This window comes from Echinococcus granulosus, assembly GCF_000524195.1.
Source record: "Echinococcus granulosus chromosome Unknown EG_S00065, whole genome shotgun sequence".
In the NCBI taxonomy this organism is placed as follows: domain Eukaryota; kingdom Metazoa; phylum Platyhelminthes; class Cestoda; order Cyclophyllidea; family Taeniidae; genus Echinococcus; species Echinococcus granulosus.
In genome coordinates, this window is record NW_020170445.1 from 44,784 (window position 1) to 64,162 (window position 19,379).

Below are 19,379 nucleotides of genomic sequence, written 5' to 3' on the forward strand. Positions count from 1 at the left end.
TTCATAGGGCTTATGGATGCAGCACGTCATGGTGGACTCCTGCAGCCCTTTTGCAAGCAAGTCCCTACGTAACCTGCCTCATCCCTTCGTTTGATTGGTTGATTACTGTAGGGATTGTAGTGGTTTGAAAGAACCAACCTGTTTGCCACCAGACCAAGTCATGTCAAATTACAGCTGTGAAGTGGCCAACTATGTCATAGCTTCCAAGAATTTCCTACATTCTTCAATGGGATCTGCACTACCCTTCCCAATCCTTGGCACTCACTGCTGAATTCCAGGCAGTAGTATGTTTATTCCAATACGATTACAGTTTATGATTATGCGATTTAAATAGGTTCCGTTGGGATCAGGGTCCATAAAATCAGGTTTAAAATGGGTTATCTAAAGAAGGAGAGAGATGGAGAAAGTGAAGGCGTTATTCAATGGCTATCGTGGGAAGTGAATTCAGAAACTCACCGGGATGGCAGGTCAACAAATGATAGCGGAGGTCAAGGTAACACTCGAACGCCATGCCACAAATTGTGCACGTAAAGGGGCGATGCGGAACTGGTGGCGAGAAGTAGGTGCTGCGCGAACGGCGGTTACCTGCAACCCTGTTAGCATCAACCCTGCCCAGTTGACTGCACGACGTTTCATGGTATTCTGCAGCACAGAATGGTAAGGAATATTTTCTTGGTTTGTGGAAGGGAGGACCTACGCTTTTCAAGTCGTGTAGGTGGTATGTCATTGTGGTCAAAATGTTCTTCAAGGTGTTCCTCTGCTTTGGACGAACCTATAATTCAAGTCTATAAGGGTGAAAAGCGCTACCGTCTGATTTGAGGCTGTAAGATTCAAGGGAAGGGGCTCTTTGCAACTTCTTGTATCCTCGTCTATCAGTGTTAAATTTCTTCTGGGCAGCAGAATCTGCAATTTCTGTTTGGTCGGGGAGGGGAATGCAAGATAGTTCCTCCCCTTGTCCCCAGCTTTCCCAGTCATCATCATTATCACTCTCTCCAAAGCATACGGTTAAGTCTGGTTGTTCCTCCCACTCGAGACTCTCGGATTGGGAGTCTGAAAACCATATTTCGGCAGGTTCGAAAATTAGGCCATTTCTGATGCCATTGTCATCACTGCCGTCGGAAGAATGGTCGGTGCTGGAATCATCGGACATAATTTGTTTTTCAGGCGCAGTCCTAAGGAATCAGATGGAATCAAATTAACTCTGTGGATTGCGTCTCTAGGCGACCGTATGTGAAACCAGACGAATGGGGTGCGATCGCAAATCATTGGATTACGTGACACAGACTGGTTGAGAGCAAATGCTGCTCGTTGATTGATAATTCATTGGAGGTTAGGGACTTCTTGAAAAGTTTAAATTTTTTGGCTGTAAACAGGGAAGGAAAGAAGTACTTATTGTCAAAGCAGCTGTTCAATAACTTGGTTACGTGCGTTTGATTCTACTGAGAGGTGATTCAGTAGATCGTCTTAGACGCATTTCATTGATATGGTTACCAAAAAACACCAAGGGATAAGATTGAAAAATCACAATGGAATGTGTACTCTCAACTAAGATTTGACAGCTGTAATGTGACTGATAACATTATCTCAGGGCAGTTCTTCGACGTTTGGAAATCACTCAGAAATGGGAGAAGAAAGCTGAAGAATGTTCACGTCTGCCATCTATAGTCGACTAGGATCTCGGTACGGTAGCCGCGGTACGGTATTTCTCAATTAGACGCTGAAGACAGAAGGCGTACTAAGGTGTTGATTAGAGTGTTTACTCTTTTTTGGTACTTCAAACGCATCTGTTTACCTGACTGTGATTATAACAGATCTGCTTCAATCGCCTGTTGGGTAGGAAAAAGTTTTTCTGTGAAACACGGAACAAAGTGCAATCGATGTCTTGAATAAGTTCACGAAAACTACTTTGCGATTTCTTATCCGGTTCCGTGAAGAATGTTTACCTCCTCAGGATTGAGAAATAGAATAAGAAAATGCAGATCCTAGTTTTCCCAAGACGAGGACAAATGTTATAAACTGAGGTCTCAATTCTCGAGGCTCATAACCGGATAAGTGGTGGACTGGGTCTTCATTGCCTGACGCCTGTAAGGAGGCACAGAGGTGCAACGTGCGTGCGTGAGTCTGACGGCAGGTAATTGGAGACTGTCTTCACTTTATACTGAATCTGATTCTGCACCAGAGCCATTCAGTCCTCTCAGTCGGGTCCCCGATTGACCTTCGCGTTAGCGGGCACGTTGGCACCCTTAAAGTGAAGTTAACGTGGTGATCAACCAATCAGGAAGGAGGAAATGCGAATGCGACCTTCTGTAAAGAGACCTCAAAAACTCTCAAGCTATTCTTCTTCACATCTTCACTTGCCTCATGAAGATGAGCCAGGCACTTTCAATCCCTCGGTGATTGTCTGGTTGTTTAACTGACTGGCTAGCTGAAAAGTGACACGCTCTACTCCCTATACTTGTCACGCTTCTCTGGCACGCACCTCCTCATCCACGGGCAATTGCACCTTTTTCCTCTTTCTGGCCGTGTTCGCGATGAACTTCACAGAATGTTAGACAAGCGCAGCTGAAATTTATTTGTTTGACATGAAATTTCTTAGGGAATGTCTACTGTTGGTCAGTCAGTAGCAATGGATCATCCAATCTTGATCAGTACGAATGCAGTGGATCAACCTCCCTTTCTCCAGTTCACTAAGGGGGCAAACTTCTGGATAGAAGAAAATCGTCGAGACGCATCACTGACGCTAGGAATTGAATACCTACATGCCATGGGTAAGCTCCAAAACTTTTTCCCTCTTCCGATGTTCTAGAAGGTTCTCTGTGTTTCGTCACGTTCGCTCTTATGTGTGTAATCACGAATCTGTCAAGTTGACAGCCTATAACTGTGAGGATGAGGTCCCCAGTATAGGAGCCGCTCCTGCTGACCACTTGGGTACCCTCAGACTACGGCGTGTACGTACGTGTCCACTGCACAGATATGATGGGGCGCGACAATGTTCAACACTCTGACGTCTTTTTAATGGTCCTTACCTTCCAGGAGATAGTAGCACATTTAAAGTGTCTCCAAGATGTGCTGATCAATGAGAACCAGACTAACCGAAATCCTGAATTCTGGTAAGTTCCGAAGAGGAAACTACTGGAAACCTCAAGATGTACCGAAACAGGAGCGCAAGTTTTCCACCCTTGCAAATTCTCTCTCTGCCTGCCCCTACCTCGAATCTTCTGGAATTTTACGCAGTTCGCAGCTTTATTGAGTTTTCTTCACCATTCGGTGAATGTAACGCGGGGACGCTGCACCATACGGACAAAGTCATCAAGAAGGGTAGAAGTACGTGAGAATGGTGACCACCCGTGTACTCCGACATCCCTACACTACCCACGCTCGGAGACACCCCAATCGCCGAATGGAGTCTCCTCTCAAGTCTTTTTCTGACCGGAAATGTCACTGCCTTGTGCTTACTCACGGGAGCTTTAAAAATGAGGGCTTGTTCTATTTATTCATTTGACTACTCAGATCCCTCAATCGTCCGTGTTAGCAAGGTGCTCCTCTGGCCACTTCTGTGGCTTGTTACCACTTGAGAGACGGCTTGAAATGTCCCAACTTCATGGTATCTTGACGCTTTCTCTGTTGTCACTAGTTATTTGACAGCTGATTTGTTGTTTCAACGAAGGCCTTACTTAGAATTTGAAGTGGTGGAGTGTTCGCATCCACCCACCATACTCACGAGGACGACATTTTTTCGCGTTTTATGGAAGCTGGTTGAAATACCAGGTTTGAACGTTCCAGAGGCTGGAGATGCCTCTTAAACCAGAAAGAAGGTTTTCGTTCCACTTTCTAGAGGGCTTCTACTTTTGTGGCTAATTCCTGAACATTCTAGAAGGTTGCGTTGTTGCTCCCTTATTACTGATTGGCTAAGATGTACTTTAAACGCGCCAACAATTCAGGGTCAATCAGGCCCTGTGGCCAACCGTGACAAACACCACCAACTGACTCAGACTGTGGCGGTGTCCACTAGCTGGCCGTCTGGTCCGTGCGTAACCACCTTAACCGCATTCGCTTACTCATACACGTCTGGAATGAAGGCCTCGGCAGTGAATGCCTCGCCTACAGGATGCTTTATTCCTGGAAGGAAACCATCTTTACCCCAGCAGCCCACCTCCCTCTCTGTCTCACTCATATCCCAACTGTCCATTCTATGGCGCATGGTATCATGGGGTTGGCTACTGTCAAGGCCAGACGTTAATCATCACAGTGTGAGATGCCACATATCTCTATCCTATCATCGCAAGGTGGAGTCTGCGGTCATCCCACACGTCAATTTTGAAACAGTAGGAGGTTTGGCGTGTTCCGTTGTCAGGTGGGGGTAAGAAATAGGCCTTTGTTGCGGCTGAATCATCAGCTTGTGGCCTTTTCCTTGCGTATTATTCGAGCCCTGCTCTGTCAAGCAGGCAGACTTTATTTGTAGTTTTTTGCCTTTAGCACGAAGTCCTCCACGAACGCATACAGAGTGAAAGCGAGGGAAAAGTTAACAGGTGGGATGGGTAGTGAGTGACGGATGGCTAAAATGAAATACAAATTTCGGACGATGTGTGTAATCTGTGGATCTGGTGTCTACCTCAGCTACGAGGATCTCCAGACATTGACATTGATGAGACCGTGAAACGGAACGAAGTCCCCTCTGCTGCAGGATTCCTACGGCTCTATAATACTATTTGACTGTCAGCCCTTCTCTAGGTTGATAATGGAGCCATATTGCATTAGGATTTCCAGGGGTCTGGTGGGTCTCTTTTAGCCAATCATCATACGCTCACCTTCATCTTTTCGCCTGATTGGCTAGTTTTGACCTAAATGTGTCGATAGGCGAAACTAAACGGATACTGCCAGTACATCAAACCATTTCTACTTTATTTCGCTTCCATGAGCCATTAAAACGTAACCAAGCTTTGTGACTACTTCGTCTATTTCATACTTCCCTGTTTATTTTGTTTTTTTGGCTATTTTGCTCTTCGCTTTGAGCATTTGAACCTGAGAGCAGGAATGGCATTCCGCAGTCTTTAAGCGCGTCAGCCAGCTACCCTCTCATCCAGTAGTCAGAAAGGAAAATAACGCCTTTGGAGGTGAGGGAAACAACTATTTTTAGAGAGATCGTCTTTGGATTCAGATAGCAAAGAATATGTCGAGTTGCTGGCATATTATTCCCACGGTTTCATCACCTACCAATAATTAGAAGCTCATACTTTGCTGGAGTATTCCTTAACCTTCGTGGTAGTCAATAGCGGAAACGCGAACACGGCATCTGTACGGGCCCGGAAGCTGAGGTCTGCTACAATGCCATTAACAAGTAGTAGACAAATGTCCCTGAGATTTCCACGATCACAAAATCAGTACATGCCATAGGGAATATCTTCAGTCTTGAATCCCAAACCACCCATAAAGATTAATATGTAGACTAGGGGTGTGTCACCTGGTTTTGGGGGTCTCCATCCACCGCCTAATCCTGATAGAGCTAAGCAGGAGGGAGATGCACAACATACTCCGGCGTATGTCAAAAGGAATATTGCTTCGACATCATTGAAGAGTTGTGCATATCCAAGTTCCCATCTCTTGGGCAGACAATTGAAACGTCTGGTTTATCCGGCCCGACCACCGTCTGGTCAACCTCAGTTGGTGGAGAGACTGGTCGGCTAACTACATCTCCCATTTACTGGCGAGTAGTTGATTTTTTTTCCTGTGGGTGAGGTTGTTGGTCCACATCCTTGTGTAATTTCCAGTACATCGTTAAGATATGCTGACGTGACATGAGAGCAACAGGGTCATGGTTAATCACGTGATACTTCGTTGGACCAATCAGCAAACGACGTTAGGACCGTATACGCGCTCTTACATGTCATCGGTCGGCACGGAGATTGGACAGCAGGTTGCGGGTTGTGCGAATTCCTGAATCAAGGTCAACCTTTATCATCAAGGTGAATTTAAAGTAGTGCAGAGGCTTCAAAGGCCAACAGAGACGATCAACCGAATAGATTGACCTAATTTAAAATAACATGCAAAGGTGTCCACGAAATTTGTAATTTTCGAAATGCCTAACAATTAAGGTGGTCGACGCGTCTATTGACAATTACTTCAATGACAGTCTCACGCGCCATGGAAAGTCTTTGAAAGACTCAGGGTAATTCATTCAAGAGAGGAGGAAGAGAGTAGGCGTGTTGTTTTGTTTTCTTATCCGATTTAAATGACCAACGGTTTATACCAGCATTCTGACAAAAGTTGCCTTATTTGAGGGAGTTACTACAACTAATCTGCTGCAGATTTTGGTGTAGTAGTTGATCGACGGGCACAAAGTAAATTAGTGTCGTGTTGAAAAGATGATGCTTTTATTTGGTGTTTATTTTAAAAGAGACTCAAACGAACAACAAGACTGTTAATAATTGAAATCTACTAATGCTCTCATGAGTTAACAAGAGCAAAATTACATTCTGCTTGCAACAAGAAATGTATGGACACCTTCTTGGTTGATTAAAGGTAACGTTATCATCTATCATATTGTCGGCGTAACAACTTAATGATAATTTAAATTTACATTAATTCCCAATTCCTCTTAAAACTATGCAATTTATGCTTCACTTTTGACGACTTGACATTTTGAGCCACGCCAATGCAATGAAAGTGGCATGCTGTTGAACATCAGCCAGCGTCTATGGATGCCTCCTAAAGCAGGTTCCACCGCGACAAGTTTTGCCTTGAAGGGAAGAAGGTGTTCAGAATTCACCAGCCGAGCTGTGGCGCAAATTTGCACTAAAGTACGACATTCTTCCTAAGACGTGAGACTGCGCCACTTGAAAGCATGCGCTAGACGCCTTGCAGACAGACAGGAAGGGAGGTCTAGGGGAGTGCCGACTACGACAACAGAGAAATGAGGGGGAGAGTGTGGCAACCACCTAAAATGGAGGCTCTTCATCCACGTAGGTCCAGTCTCCTGTCCAGAAAGCATGCGTTTCCGGCTCTGCACCCAGCAGTCTATCAATTTTTGTGCCTCAGTGATAAAGGAAGTTGAACATTACTTGTCTGTATTTCTTCCCTACAAGGGAACAAGCTAATTGATATCAATTCAATTATAGGCTTGTAACACATAGTCTCAACCAAATTCATTTTGTTTAAGCATTTCCTAGCAAAAAATACCATTTAATTTTAAAGCATGTTTGGCATTCCAGGCTAAACTGGCCCAGAAAGATCGCTGACAGGATTATGTGATTATGATCTTCAATAATTTTAAAGGAGAAAAACATTTTATATGTCAAGCACCAAATTATAAAATCATTTCAAAACTTACCGAAAATTTTTGGATGACTAATGTCCAGCTTCTTCAGATTCGCTCGTCTGTCGTTTAAATTTTTAGTCGATGATATTTATAGGCGGCATGGTGTTACCGCGTCTATGAAATTCCATTCCTTGGGGCTACTGCTATTTTGTGAATGTCGGGTTTTTTTTGGCCTTCTGTTCAATAGTGTGGTCTTTCCATGTCCCGTATTCCTATGTAAAAATGAAATAATTAACACGGCAATAATTTAAATAGCTAACCGTATCATTACAATGGCAGAAAAAGTAAGCATACGCCTCGTTTATCTCAATTTAAGTCATTACCGATCCAAGCGTCCCCTATTTGAGTATTGCACTTCACGGGACGTCATTTATTTCCTTAGCTTCGAAGCCACTCCCTCATCACCGATTTACTCGTTCCAATGCTTACTTAAGTAGGAAGGTTTTCTGTCGTTTGATATTTATTTTTTAGCGGTGGCCAATCTTTTATCTTCTGCGTGTGCACAACTTGTCCGTTTTCATTTAGTCGTCCATATTCAATCTTTTGTGGAAGCGTGTCGATATTGAGAGGAGATGTCACAATCATGTTCGACCATTCGTAGTTTCGAATGTCACTGATAAACATAGCCTTAAATTAGCAATCCACACTACTGCGTTCGTCGTTTCTTTTCGACAGTTTGACAACTGTTTGGATTTTCATGTTCGAGGGTCCGTTCTTATCACTTTTGTTCCCTTGGCAGTAGGCATTGTTCCACATTTTCTTTCCATAATGGTAAGCGTAAACCTTCCCTCATATCAAAAAAAGTATTTTTCTGAGCCTAGTAACACGTAAACGACTTAACTTCACGTCTGGAATAGTTATTATTCCTGTTTTGCTTATTAAATTAACATTTTTGTGCACTCTCCAATGCAAATAACAGACATGCAGGTTGCCATTAGCAACATTTATGTCAGTGCTTTCCAAAGTGCAATATTTTATTATCGCTGTTGCATCCTCTGCCTGGCCACCGAATAAAGTTGAAACGCGTGTTTTATGCCACTGATAAATTCCATTCCGCTAGCCTTCTGTATTCTTGTCCTGCGCTAAAACTGCCCGATGCCTGTAACAATCATTGCTATCGGCAGAATGGATGTGTGACCCGGTTAGGTACTGTAGACGTCAAGGTGGCTCATTACGCAGCATTCATAAGTCATCGGAGACACTTGTTTATTCCACGCCCCAAATAGTGTGGATTGACGCATAAATGACTCGTTTGGCGAGATTTGTGGTAATATTTTTTTAGCGTTCAGTGTGTGATATCAAAATCTCGATTTTTCCCACCATTGCAGTACATTTAGTGGACGATTTACTGCAAAAAATTCCCTTTATTCTTCCATTTTTATGACAAATAACTGAAGGTGATGATGTGGATAACTCCATTTTTCGGAGTCGTTTGTGACATCAACTTGTAATGGGTGTATCCAGCTCGCCGATGTGCTTTGCCGATTGTCGTCATTATGGTATGCAGCTTCACACAGGAGATCACAACAAAGAGAACTGCTAAGTTCGCAACAAACAAGAAACTTCAAACTGATCAAATTCACTTTCATGAACTTTTAGAGTGGTGCGAAGGATCGTTTCAGACCAATATTATGCTACTTATGACGCTGGGAACACTCATAGCTATTCCACGGACTCAGGATTTTGATCATGGACAATGGAACTTACATTTTGTACTTGGCACTGGATGATTGGTGAATTGCATTGTTGATTCCTTCAGTGGCTCAAGCCTTGCTAGCCGTGATGATCTTTAAAAATCTGTACACGAAACCTCGGAGCTAACGAGACTGGTATGTTGACCACAAAAGTCACATAAAAACGGCGCATTTATTTCCTTGGCCAAGCTGGCGTCTTACACGAGTTGGCACGAGCAGTTAAACGGCGACGGAAAACGGCAAACTTAATGTCACTTTTGGGCATTAAACCATTTGTGACGTGGCGGTCAATCTCCCTCTGACCGAGGTTAGTCGTATTAACTAGGAGTTCCACGAAAGGCGATGGCTAACTCTCCTTTACTTTCTTTAGCTACCAATTACCTTCATGAAGTACCGTGTTTTGGTGTTGCATGATTGCCCGCCTCTACGGTGCATTGTTCACGGAATCTAATCCACATAGTGTGTAGCTACGACTAGACAGAGACCTTCGTCACTGTATCAGCCACTTGATAAATGACAGAGAGGAATACGGTGGTGCGCAAATCGTGTGAGGCGGGGCTCTTGACCTCATGGATACCTTGGAATTCTAACTTCAAATCAGCGAAGACCAAGAGGCGACTCGGCCCCCATGATTACCCCTATTGGCCATAAAATGAGCCCAATGTTCGTGACCCTCTTCTTCCCAGTCTCCCCTGGTTGCCATCCACCCACCCACTTACCCTACCAAGCCTGCGTTCAACTCCACCTACCCAATTGACGTGTAGACCATCTGAACTAATCGTGGAAATTGGAGGAAAGCAGGAATGCGCTAAAGAGTGGAAGAGAAAAAAACAAACGCAGGATTTTTTTCTGCTCATCACCGTCGAACAATATCAAGAAAATCACGATGACAAGACGGCCAATGAGATGGCAGGGTGGAGAGGGGAGGAGAGATGAATGGGTAACATTGAGAAATTCAAGATTAAGAAATGCCAGAAGAATTAATAAAAACAAACGACAACTTCGACAACGTCAATGATGCAGAGGTATGCGGGATGACATATTCATGCATGACTATCAATACATTCAGCCTCCTTGGCCTTGTTATTCTAGTCGTGAATGCGACAGATTATTGAGGAAAGGAGAGAGCGAGAGAGAAAAAATGAGATAAACGAGTAAACAAGTAGGTAGACAAGAAGAGTGAAGAAGATGAAGCGAGATTAGAAAAAGAAAGGCTAAAGAATATTCTTTATTATCACAATGAGGGTGATTCAAGGCATTCCGTAGCCATCGGTAGCAGGTTCTGTGGGTGCTCGTTGAAAGGCAGCGCCACCAGATGTACTGCTTCGAAAGACGCCATGGGTGGTAATAACCATTCTATCACCCTCGCGTTTAACGGAGAATCGAATCAGAGTCTCAATGAGATAGCACAACGACAAGAATGCGCAGAACACCTAGTAGGAGGGGAAAAAAGGTAACTGAGAGAGAGAAATCAATCCCCCCCCCCCCACCCCTTAAGTCCCTTTTATTGGCCTGTTCGGATCAAGGTGATAGAGCCACACTCCTAGGCATTTTTTGAAAGATTAGCGTCTCTTGCACTTCTAAACGGGTTGAAGCATTTTATTCCCCTTGACTAGCTACTTTGAAAGCACGGTGCTTTTAGAGGCGAGCCTTACCAATTTGTAAGCGATTTCAACTAGAAGTCGCTGCTAGAATTCGCCCTTCTAAATTAAGCGCCTTTGACAGGTTAAAACGAAACAGTCTGTGGTATGCTAAAGCATTGAAAATGATAGCGTCCGTTGAAACCGTGCCAACTGCAGTGATGACACTTTGACTTGTATGAGGTCAGGAAAAAGCATTCCCCCATTTTTTCAAAGAGGAGGGATGTTTTTTTTTCAAAGCAAATGAGCAGTATTTACTGCCTTGCTGAATTCTAGACGTGCCATTAACTAAAATCCATTCCCGACTCCCCTCCATCCAACCCGACCTTGGCTGCCGTTTTTGGAGGCATCACGTAGAGGCTTTCCGATGACGGATCGCAAATTTTGATTGAATGCGAGTAGACTGGTCTTGTGATTTTGCCACCTGCCAAGTGGATACCGAGACGATGTAGAAAAACACTGTCAAACTAGTCGCCGCTGTGACAAAAAGTTCACTTAAGCACCCCCTTCCGTGACTCACCATCGCGTACCGCATTGTGACATTACACAGACAACATGCTCTGACAGCACGTCGACACAAGGAAGGCTGGTTTGAAAAACAGACGTTTTATATCTCACGTCTTTCAACGACGTTGAATACATCCTCTGTCGCCAAAAGTGGGTGACTGACCATCGACGGAGGGCAGTTAGAACTGTCCAGAAGTCATTAACACGTTTCCCATCAGCGTCACATATATGTGACAGGTGTGCAGATGGGAGGATAATTGTATGCTTTTCCTTTTTTGGGTTTTAGAGCACCGAGACAGTCCATCTACAGTCGTTGCAACATATTCTTCTGATTCATACCTGGCCAGCGGGCGAATTCAGTTCATTCATCCGCCGACCGAATATCAGTGAAGCCCATCTCTGCTTCCGAGGTCGTTTAAACCGCACTAGTCCAAGCCAAAACCGGCGATTACCCCCTCGAAGAGGTGGTTACCAAAGCATATCCTGAAAAGTTGCCGGCAGGTTAAGCTAAACAAGCACTCCATCATTGATGCGACACTGCTTCGTACGGTTTGCGGTCAGTCGGCTATGCCAGGGTTAGAGGTGGTTCAAAAAGTTCAACCGAGTTACCGCCCTAGCTCCCACGCACGTACACAAGCAAATTTTTGCGGGCAAACAGATGCATAAAACCATTTTCAAGAAGTGGGTGGGAAAACCCTCATTTGGACAGGTAAACGAGTCGGACATAATGGAGGCAAAAATGGCCCGAAACGGAGCAAATTAATGGACAGAAATTATGGAACGTTTGATCAATGGGGAGGGAAATAACCTAGCACCTTAAGATTATTCGCATCAATTTTAGCTGATCCTTGCCTTCCCCGGCCCTGTGTCCTCTTTCACATGCCTGATGGCAAAGCAGGGGGTGGCAAACAAGAAAGGAAGGGAAGTCAGTAACACTCTCCCCACCCACATCGCCGCAAATTGCGAATCGCCTCCCCAAGAGGAACTCTGCGACGGTGGGATTTTACATTTTCCTATAAAATGCGCGTTTATTTCGCCTGGCTCTTTCTGGAGAAGCTATTCTTGCACACTTCCAAGCTGTGTCAAGAGGAAAGATCTTAGTCGGCATTGTTCGACCTTTTTGAAGGCGAAAACTTAGCATCTGCAAGTCGCCGGTTGAGTAGTGAGCACATGCGCCTTTGCTCAAGGGACTTTGGAATGTAAAAGTCCTTTCTCATCACATGCCAGCCAGTCAGTCAGTCAGTCGACAGACCACTTCAAATGCCTGCAGCGTCTTTCTTAGTTTGCTTGGTAGTTCTTAGAGCCTCCTATCGTCTGTTAATGCTGTCTAGTGGTTCCCATGATCTTCGCAAGTGATGGAGGGGTGAATGAACGCTGTCACTGACACGTTAATCTCGAGTAGTCACTCAAATCCCTACTTCGGCAGGGTCTACAGTCTTGATACAGTAAAAAAGACTCAAATCACATCCATCAGGTTTAATTGGCATTCTTCAAGGAAGGAGGATTCAAAAGAACGGGAAAATAAAAATAGTCCAGAGAGGAGTCAGGAGTTTCGCCTGGATTAGCACTTCTCCAGGTCTTGCCATGACATACACACGACTATTGTGGGAGGGTTTCACCTGAACATGACCACATCCTGCGGCGGATGACTTTCAGGCCACCTAATTCTCCCCCCCCCCCCCTTAAGTCATATACCTCAACTCACGAGTCTGCCCGAAGAAAAAGAGGCGTTCGATTCGCAGGCGAGAGTCACGGCTGCCAAATCTCGTGACACCCTGGCGAAAACGAGCCACTCAAGTTGTTGGCAAGACAGCTATTCACGAGGAAGAAAAAAGAGCCACAAAAAAGCCACCTACCGCTGCTGCAATCGCCGCAGAGGAGTAGGGAGAAAATGCCGCGGCGACAATCATCGAGATGAGGATGAGGAAGGCGAGAAGGCATTGGCAAACGAAGTCCTACAGAAAAACGGCCAAGTAAAAAAACAGCCCGGTAAACAGCCAGCGATCAATGGGTACTTGGAGGACCGCGGGCTCTTTTTTTGCTGCCGTAGTGGTGGCCAGTGTGCCTCCCTACGCATGCACCAACAGGCTACGGGGAGGTGGATACGCCAGACACACCCGACCAAGCAGACAGCGGTCAAAAAATGAAAACGCAAAACCCCAAATCAACACAGATGTCTGCTCGCGTCTACAGGCAACGCTAGACCGTTAGATGGTGGGGACTCGGCGAAAAATTCCAGAGGCCGATGCCGACAACCTGTTTTGACACTGCACAAGAGGCGAACCTTTCCTAATGGGGATGGCGGACACTAGCCCTCTAAACCGTCACCAGCTTAGCGCAGCCTAGTCCAGAACGCTTCAGTCGTAATAACAAGTCTTTTCAGATCAAAGCTGTCCTCCAGGTACCGGATGGATAACTATCTGTTCAGGAGACCACATCATAGACCCAAAAGTCCGAGTTTGATTTGAGTGTCCCTCAGTTAGGTGGGTCTTAATGGCCCAACCGTCTCATGGCACGTTGCCAAGACGACAGTCATTAGCTCGCCTATGCGCTACCAGCAACGCGAAGCCCCAGGTAAGAAGCCGAGAAGACGGGGTAGCTGGTTATAATCTGGAGCTACTCTCTTATATCTGTGTTTAGACTTGTTTGGCGACGCAGATACCAACGTGTTCGGTCCTGTCATTTTGAGATGTGAAAGCACAGTCTCGTTGCCAAGTCCGCAAGTGACTACTGCAGAGTGGAGTGGAGTCACTGGAGGATGTGTTAGCTACCTAACGAACACCCTTTAGTGGATCCGGAAATTTACGATCCGGCAGGCGATTTAAACGCCATCCATTAAACTTGGATGATTGCGTCATCTATGGGGTGCCCCTGTCAATGAAGTGGTTAGTGGAGGGGTGACTTCTATGGGTTACGTGGAGAAAATAGCGAGGCTCTGGGAAGGACAAATGCTGCCAGATTCCGTTTCTGTGATTCAGCTTCGGGGAAATCCGTAAACCCCCTCTACGAATCAAATGATGGTGCCACGTAAGGTAGACGTCTGCCCACCACAAACAGCCAATCAAAAAGAGGGACAGCCCGTAGGTCAGGCTGTCGCGGTGCAGGGCTTCAAATGATGCCAAAGTAAATTACTAAGCCTCCTTTTTCTTTCCTCCGCAGTTTTTTTAGTTCATAAACAACTTTTTGGGGCATAGTTCAAGTCGACTGACGGTTTAGGTAACCCTTAGAAAGAACAAATCATGGGAGGAAAACGTGTTGGTTCATGTTTTCCCACGTTGGCAAATTAGGCTTTCAGTCACAGACAAAAGTGCATTTAAACAGCAAAAGTACATAGGTGAGGCGAGGGATTGGACAACCCCGTGGCAACAGCTAACCCCTACTGGATGTCGATGCAAGAGGCAAGGGCAATAAGAAAGTCTGAACTTTTCACGAGAAAAGGGGGAATTTCCCTGTGCACGGAGGTGGATGGTTAAGGTGATCGCGGGGCGATGACTTCATGTTAGGGACATGCGCACTGCTTCCACTTTTTGAAATCTCCTTAACCAGTGGTGACCTGGCTGTAAAAGGCGAACAAGATAGGCCTGAGAAAACTACGACTCAGGCAACTGAGGAACTAGGAAAACCCACCAATTAGTGCGGAGCCAGAGGCGCAGAATCCACCAATCAGTGAGGATTTAGAGACCAAAAGTTACCTTTGAGACGGTCTAAATTAGATCGGTGATCATGCAGTGTGGGAAAAGGCAGTAGAAATAACGCTTTCTGGCTTCTTTGCTTCTGCTATAAGCTAACCACCCGACTAAACTTCCCCTTTTCGAGTATTTCAGAGAAGGCTCTACCAGGTTGCCGTGCCATTCTGGGAAAAAGGGGCAGATTTATTTTTGGAAAGCATTGTCCAAAATTGGAGCACTCTAGCAAAATGGTGGAAGTACGCAGCACTTATCACCTCACTTACGCGTTTGGAGCGACCGAGGAGGAAGGGAGGTACTATCGTAGACTGGTCAATGTGGTTAAGAAGTCAGACCCCTTTTTTCTTTGGAACAAAAAGACCTCCTGTAAGGCGATGCAGGAAGCAAAGGTTGCATAAATTCCGGTAAATGAGCAGAAGTGGAAAATTAACGCCCTCCCCTCCTTGTTTTTTTAGAGTAGAGTAGAGGACCGAACACGAGAGGGGAGGGCACGGTGGGAAAATGTGGGCATTCTATGCCCCTTACATAACGTAATTACCAAGGTACTGTGGAGTAATTTGGTGCTTTTTCACCTATGTGCGAATGTATGTGCATGGGTGTGTGTGTCTAAAGATGCGGGTGTGCCTCACAGTCTCGGCAGACTACGCTTCCAACCTGCGCAGCACGGCCCTCGTCGAGTCATGCCAGTGGGTGTTCGCCAGCAGGTAGTGTATGCCCACATACTACCCCGGGGTGGTTGCGACTTCAGAGAGAAACTCGACGGGATGCTACATTACTTCCAACTTTGTTGAATCCAAAAAACACATTGAAACACAAAGACGCCGTTACCATATTTCAGAGCTTGAAGTGTCCCAAATGTTGGGTTGTCTCCGTAAAAATGGCGTAACAGGCCTCAGGTCTTAACTCTGCTCTAGCGAGCCAAAAGAACTGGAAAGGGAACGGGCAAATGTTTAAAACGACTTAAAGGCGGCTTAAGAGAACGACTAATGTGCAGTTCCTCCTTTTGAAGGAGGGAATCGAGGAGAAATCGACGATTAGCACTCAGCTGTCGCTTACTGAGTGAAAAAAGGTTTTTCTTCTGAAGTGATGGGTGATGCAATGGAGACGCCTTACAGCAAATCATATGCCAAGTTTGTACAGGATTAGAGCTGCTTCAACGCATCATGTGGTGCCTGTCCGAACACTGAATCACGCGCGGTGGTCGGAATAGATCGAGATTAAAACAAGGAAGAGGAGACAGAAGGAGAAGTGGTTGTGGCATGTTCCTGGCCTTTGCTAGGGCGACTCCCTTCTGAGACGCTACTGGTAGAGAGCAAAACTTAACTGTTTGTCGTCACCATGAAACAGTGTTACCGAATAACAAACCCACCCCCTAAATGAGGGAGAAGTGATGACTAAATAAGACAACATCGGCTGAAAGTGATGACAGCCTCGTGGTGATAATCAGCAATGAGGTTCACGGATATGACAATCGCTCTAAACAAGTGCTGTTAATGGTGGAAGGTTTGGAGAAGCTGGAAAACCCCTGTCTTGATGGAAATGATCCAAAAAGGCAATAGTTGGGAGTCCTACCATTAAAATAAGGCATACATACTCTTCACCAGTGGCAAGGAAGCGCAGCCGCGTAACCACATATAGAGCGCCTGAAGTGTCACAGTGTCCTTAAGTGATCAGTGTCATGGGATAGCAGCCACTTGCAGGTCAAATTCCACCCACATTCAAGGAAGAAAAAGCAGGCGAATAGACACAACAACGAGTGCACTCGGTGCAAACACGATCGGCCATGGAGGATAGGAGAGGTAAGTTCGAACTTTGGACATGAGTGAAACAAAAACACCATGGTCTGGCACTTCATTCTCCTCCTTTTTTTTAAAAAAAAGACCAAAAATGAAGTGCCAATTCTTCCTACCAGATTGGAAGTTTAACAACAAACCGGCCACCAGTCAACGCCATCAAATCGCCGACTGTGAGATTTTTTAGGTACCTTTTAGTCTCCGTGACGATGGTAACGAAGGCAAAAACATCTACGGTTAAAAAGAAAGAAAAAAAGAGAATGAAATTCAATATCTCACTTCCAAGGGAAGTCGTTTTTCGCGTTTTCTTCCCAGAAACTAGAGATAACATCTCATTTCAATGTCTCTAGATGAGAAGGGCAGAAGCAACTTTCTAAATCTGTTTTTTACCAAAAAGCGCCTTCTTTGCTTATCTAAGATGTTTCGTAGAGGAAGGGCTCAAAAAGTTGTCTTTATTAGCTCAAACGATCAGTTCAAAGTGGTGGTGCTGCAGCCACCACAGGAAAGACTTGAAAACTGCATTAAGATGGAGTCTATAAACATAGGTAAAATCCGAGAGGGCTTCATTGTACCACCTCTCCTGCTCACATACAAAGCTGTGGGGAAAAAGACGCTCGAGTTACGGTGATTAACAGCAGCACAGATAGAACCCATTCGGAGCTGAGGAAAGGTGGCTAGTAAAAGGTAAACTCTACAGTTCATCTGTGCGAGGAGACGCAGGGTAGCGTAGAACATAAACTTTTTTGTCTGGTATCCTAGATACGGTCGTTATCACATTAATACATCACAACAGGGTGCATGCATGTTATAGCGCACCGCAACTTAAAACGTTTGCATCAAACGCATCCACGGTTGGTATGATCATGTCGCCCCACAAACAGCCACCTTTCGATAGCAAAAATCCGTAAAAAAATGGAAAATGCGTATCAGCGTGTGCATATGCTTCTGGGAAATAATATGCATCACGTTCGTCACTGGCGTCACATGTAGGTGACGCGCCGGTTTTCCGCCTTCTAAACCAAACGTCACAGATAACACACTTTGATTTCGCATATAAGTGGCAAAATTCGACCTCTACCAATAAGTAATATCACTTAAAGTAGAGCGACGGCCACATTTTTGGCGCCCTAAAATGCACCAGTGGCACTCACTACACAAAGAATCTCGGAACCTAAAACTTCCTCTGCAGCGGAGGGAAAGTAGTAGCTGAAAATCACGCTGCAGTTTGGCTACCTAATAATTCTTACCTTTTCAACCGTTCAAAGACCAATCCTCTCCTTACTACCTACGTTTGAAAGGAGGGAAGGGAGATAAAGTTCAAGCATCGATTTAGGCGCGGGAAAGACCGACAGAAGAATAATGGGGGGTGTTGATAAACAACAAGCACACCTCCACCTTCCTTCACCTTGCTGCATGTAGGCATGTGTGCACGCACGCACGCTCATTAATATTGGTCAACTCAGTTAACCCTGAACACACACATACACACACACCAGCACATCGGGGAAGTGATAGAGGATGCTGGCGTCACCATCACCAATGGCACCACCCTCGCAAATAGTCGTGGCAGTGGCTGCGCTTACGTGGCTGTGCACATGCAAGCATTATAGCACGGATCCAATGAAAAAACCACACACACACATACACACCCATCACAGTCATTCACACATGCACCTGCAGTCGTTCATGAGTATTTAATTAGTTACATAGACAAAAAACAAGGAATATTGAATGTCGCTATTTCGTCCAAAGACACACATTAAAAGAAAAAGATGGGTCGGAGCCTCACCTCCCCTTCCCGCCCCAGCAAATGTACCAAGAGAATATTCTCATGCATTTTCCAAGTGCGAGTTCCAGCAGTCCCGCTTTTGGGTCATCGAATGTGTGAACATGTGAGACAGAACTGACACACGCACACAGCATCAGTACATCGCATAAAAAGGACTGTAGCGAGGGACAAAGCAGAATTCTACCCTAGACTCGAGAACATTGGCAGCACCAGATACAAAATGCGTAACTATTGAATTGAGTGGATATATGCACACCTGAGTAGGTTATGCAAGTGTGCTGCTTTGCGCGGACAAAACCGCGAAGTCGACAAAAGTAAAAACAAGACTTTGAACACCTCGCAAATAAAATGGAATTGAGACGTCAATGAAGGAAGCGGGAACGTACAATGATAGCCCATGGTCCGGGAAGGAAGGGAATGAGGTTGAAGAGATAGCCGAAGAAGAAGAAGAGGGAGATGATGAGAGAGAGCGACAACGTGAAATTAATCCATCCACCGGAGCCACTGTCACGAAAAGTAAAGTGCGACCCAACACAAATGAAGGCGCAAATGGTCAGAATTATCTACAAATGAAAAAAAATGAGGGCAATTTGACTACAAATGAGGAAGGAATAAGCAGAATAGGAAAGGAGCGTAAGAAGTTATTATGAAACACAAAGCGTGTAAACAGACATTACAAAAAGTGCGTACCAAAAAACGACAGTTTATAATTCAAAAGCAGTAAAATGGCAACCGACAAAGGAAAAAATGATGTAATGAATTCATAACAGTGAAACTGTGAAAAATGAAATGAAGTGCAAACATTTGGAAGACAAAATGCAGGGAAAACCCACTTCAATAATCTTAAAAATGCCATGTTTATCTCGAAGAAAAGCAGGGTTGTATTTAAAGCGATCCTTCGCTGGATCATCCCACTCAGAAGTTGTTTGGTACACCTGCCGTTCCATTTCGAATT

At 45.0% G+C, this 19,379-nt stretch overlaps 2 protein-coding genes across 2 annotated transcripts; both read right to left on the bottom strand. All coding sequences in view use genetic code 11, as the record gives it.

Annotated features, from left to right (window-relative positions):
- Positions 1–367: 367 nt before the first annotated feature.
- Positions 368–1,474, bottom strand: EGR_06868 (hypothetical protein; the record flags this gene model as incomplete). Its single annotated transcript, XM_024496117.1, has 5 exons — positions 368–381; positions 457–642; positions 698–772; positions 808–1,172; positions 1,425–1,474. 5 exons carry the CDS (start codon positions 1,472–1,474, stop codon positions 368–370), a joined length of 690 nt encoding a protein of 229 aa, XP_024349429.1.
- An 8,785-nt stretch (positions 1,475–10,259) lies between these two features.
- EGR_06869 (marvel-containing potential lipid raft-associated protein) lies at positions 10,260–19,371 on the bottom strand (the record flags this gene model as incomplete). The annotated part of the gene is made up of 5 exons (XM_024496118.1): positions 10,260–10,442; positions 12,862–12,969; positions 13,013–13,111; positions 18,811–18,987; positions 19,258–19,371. 5 exons carry the CDS (start codon positions 19,369–19,371, stop codon positions 10,260–10,262), a joined length of 681 nt encoding a protein of 226 aa, XP_024349430.1.
- Between the last annotated feature and the right edge of the window lie 8 nt (positions 19,372–19,379).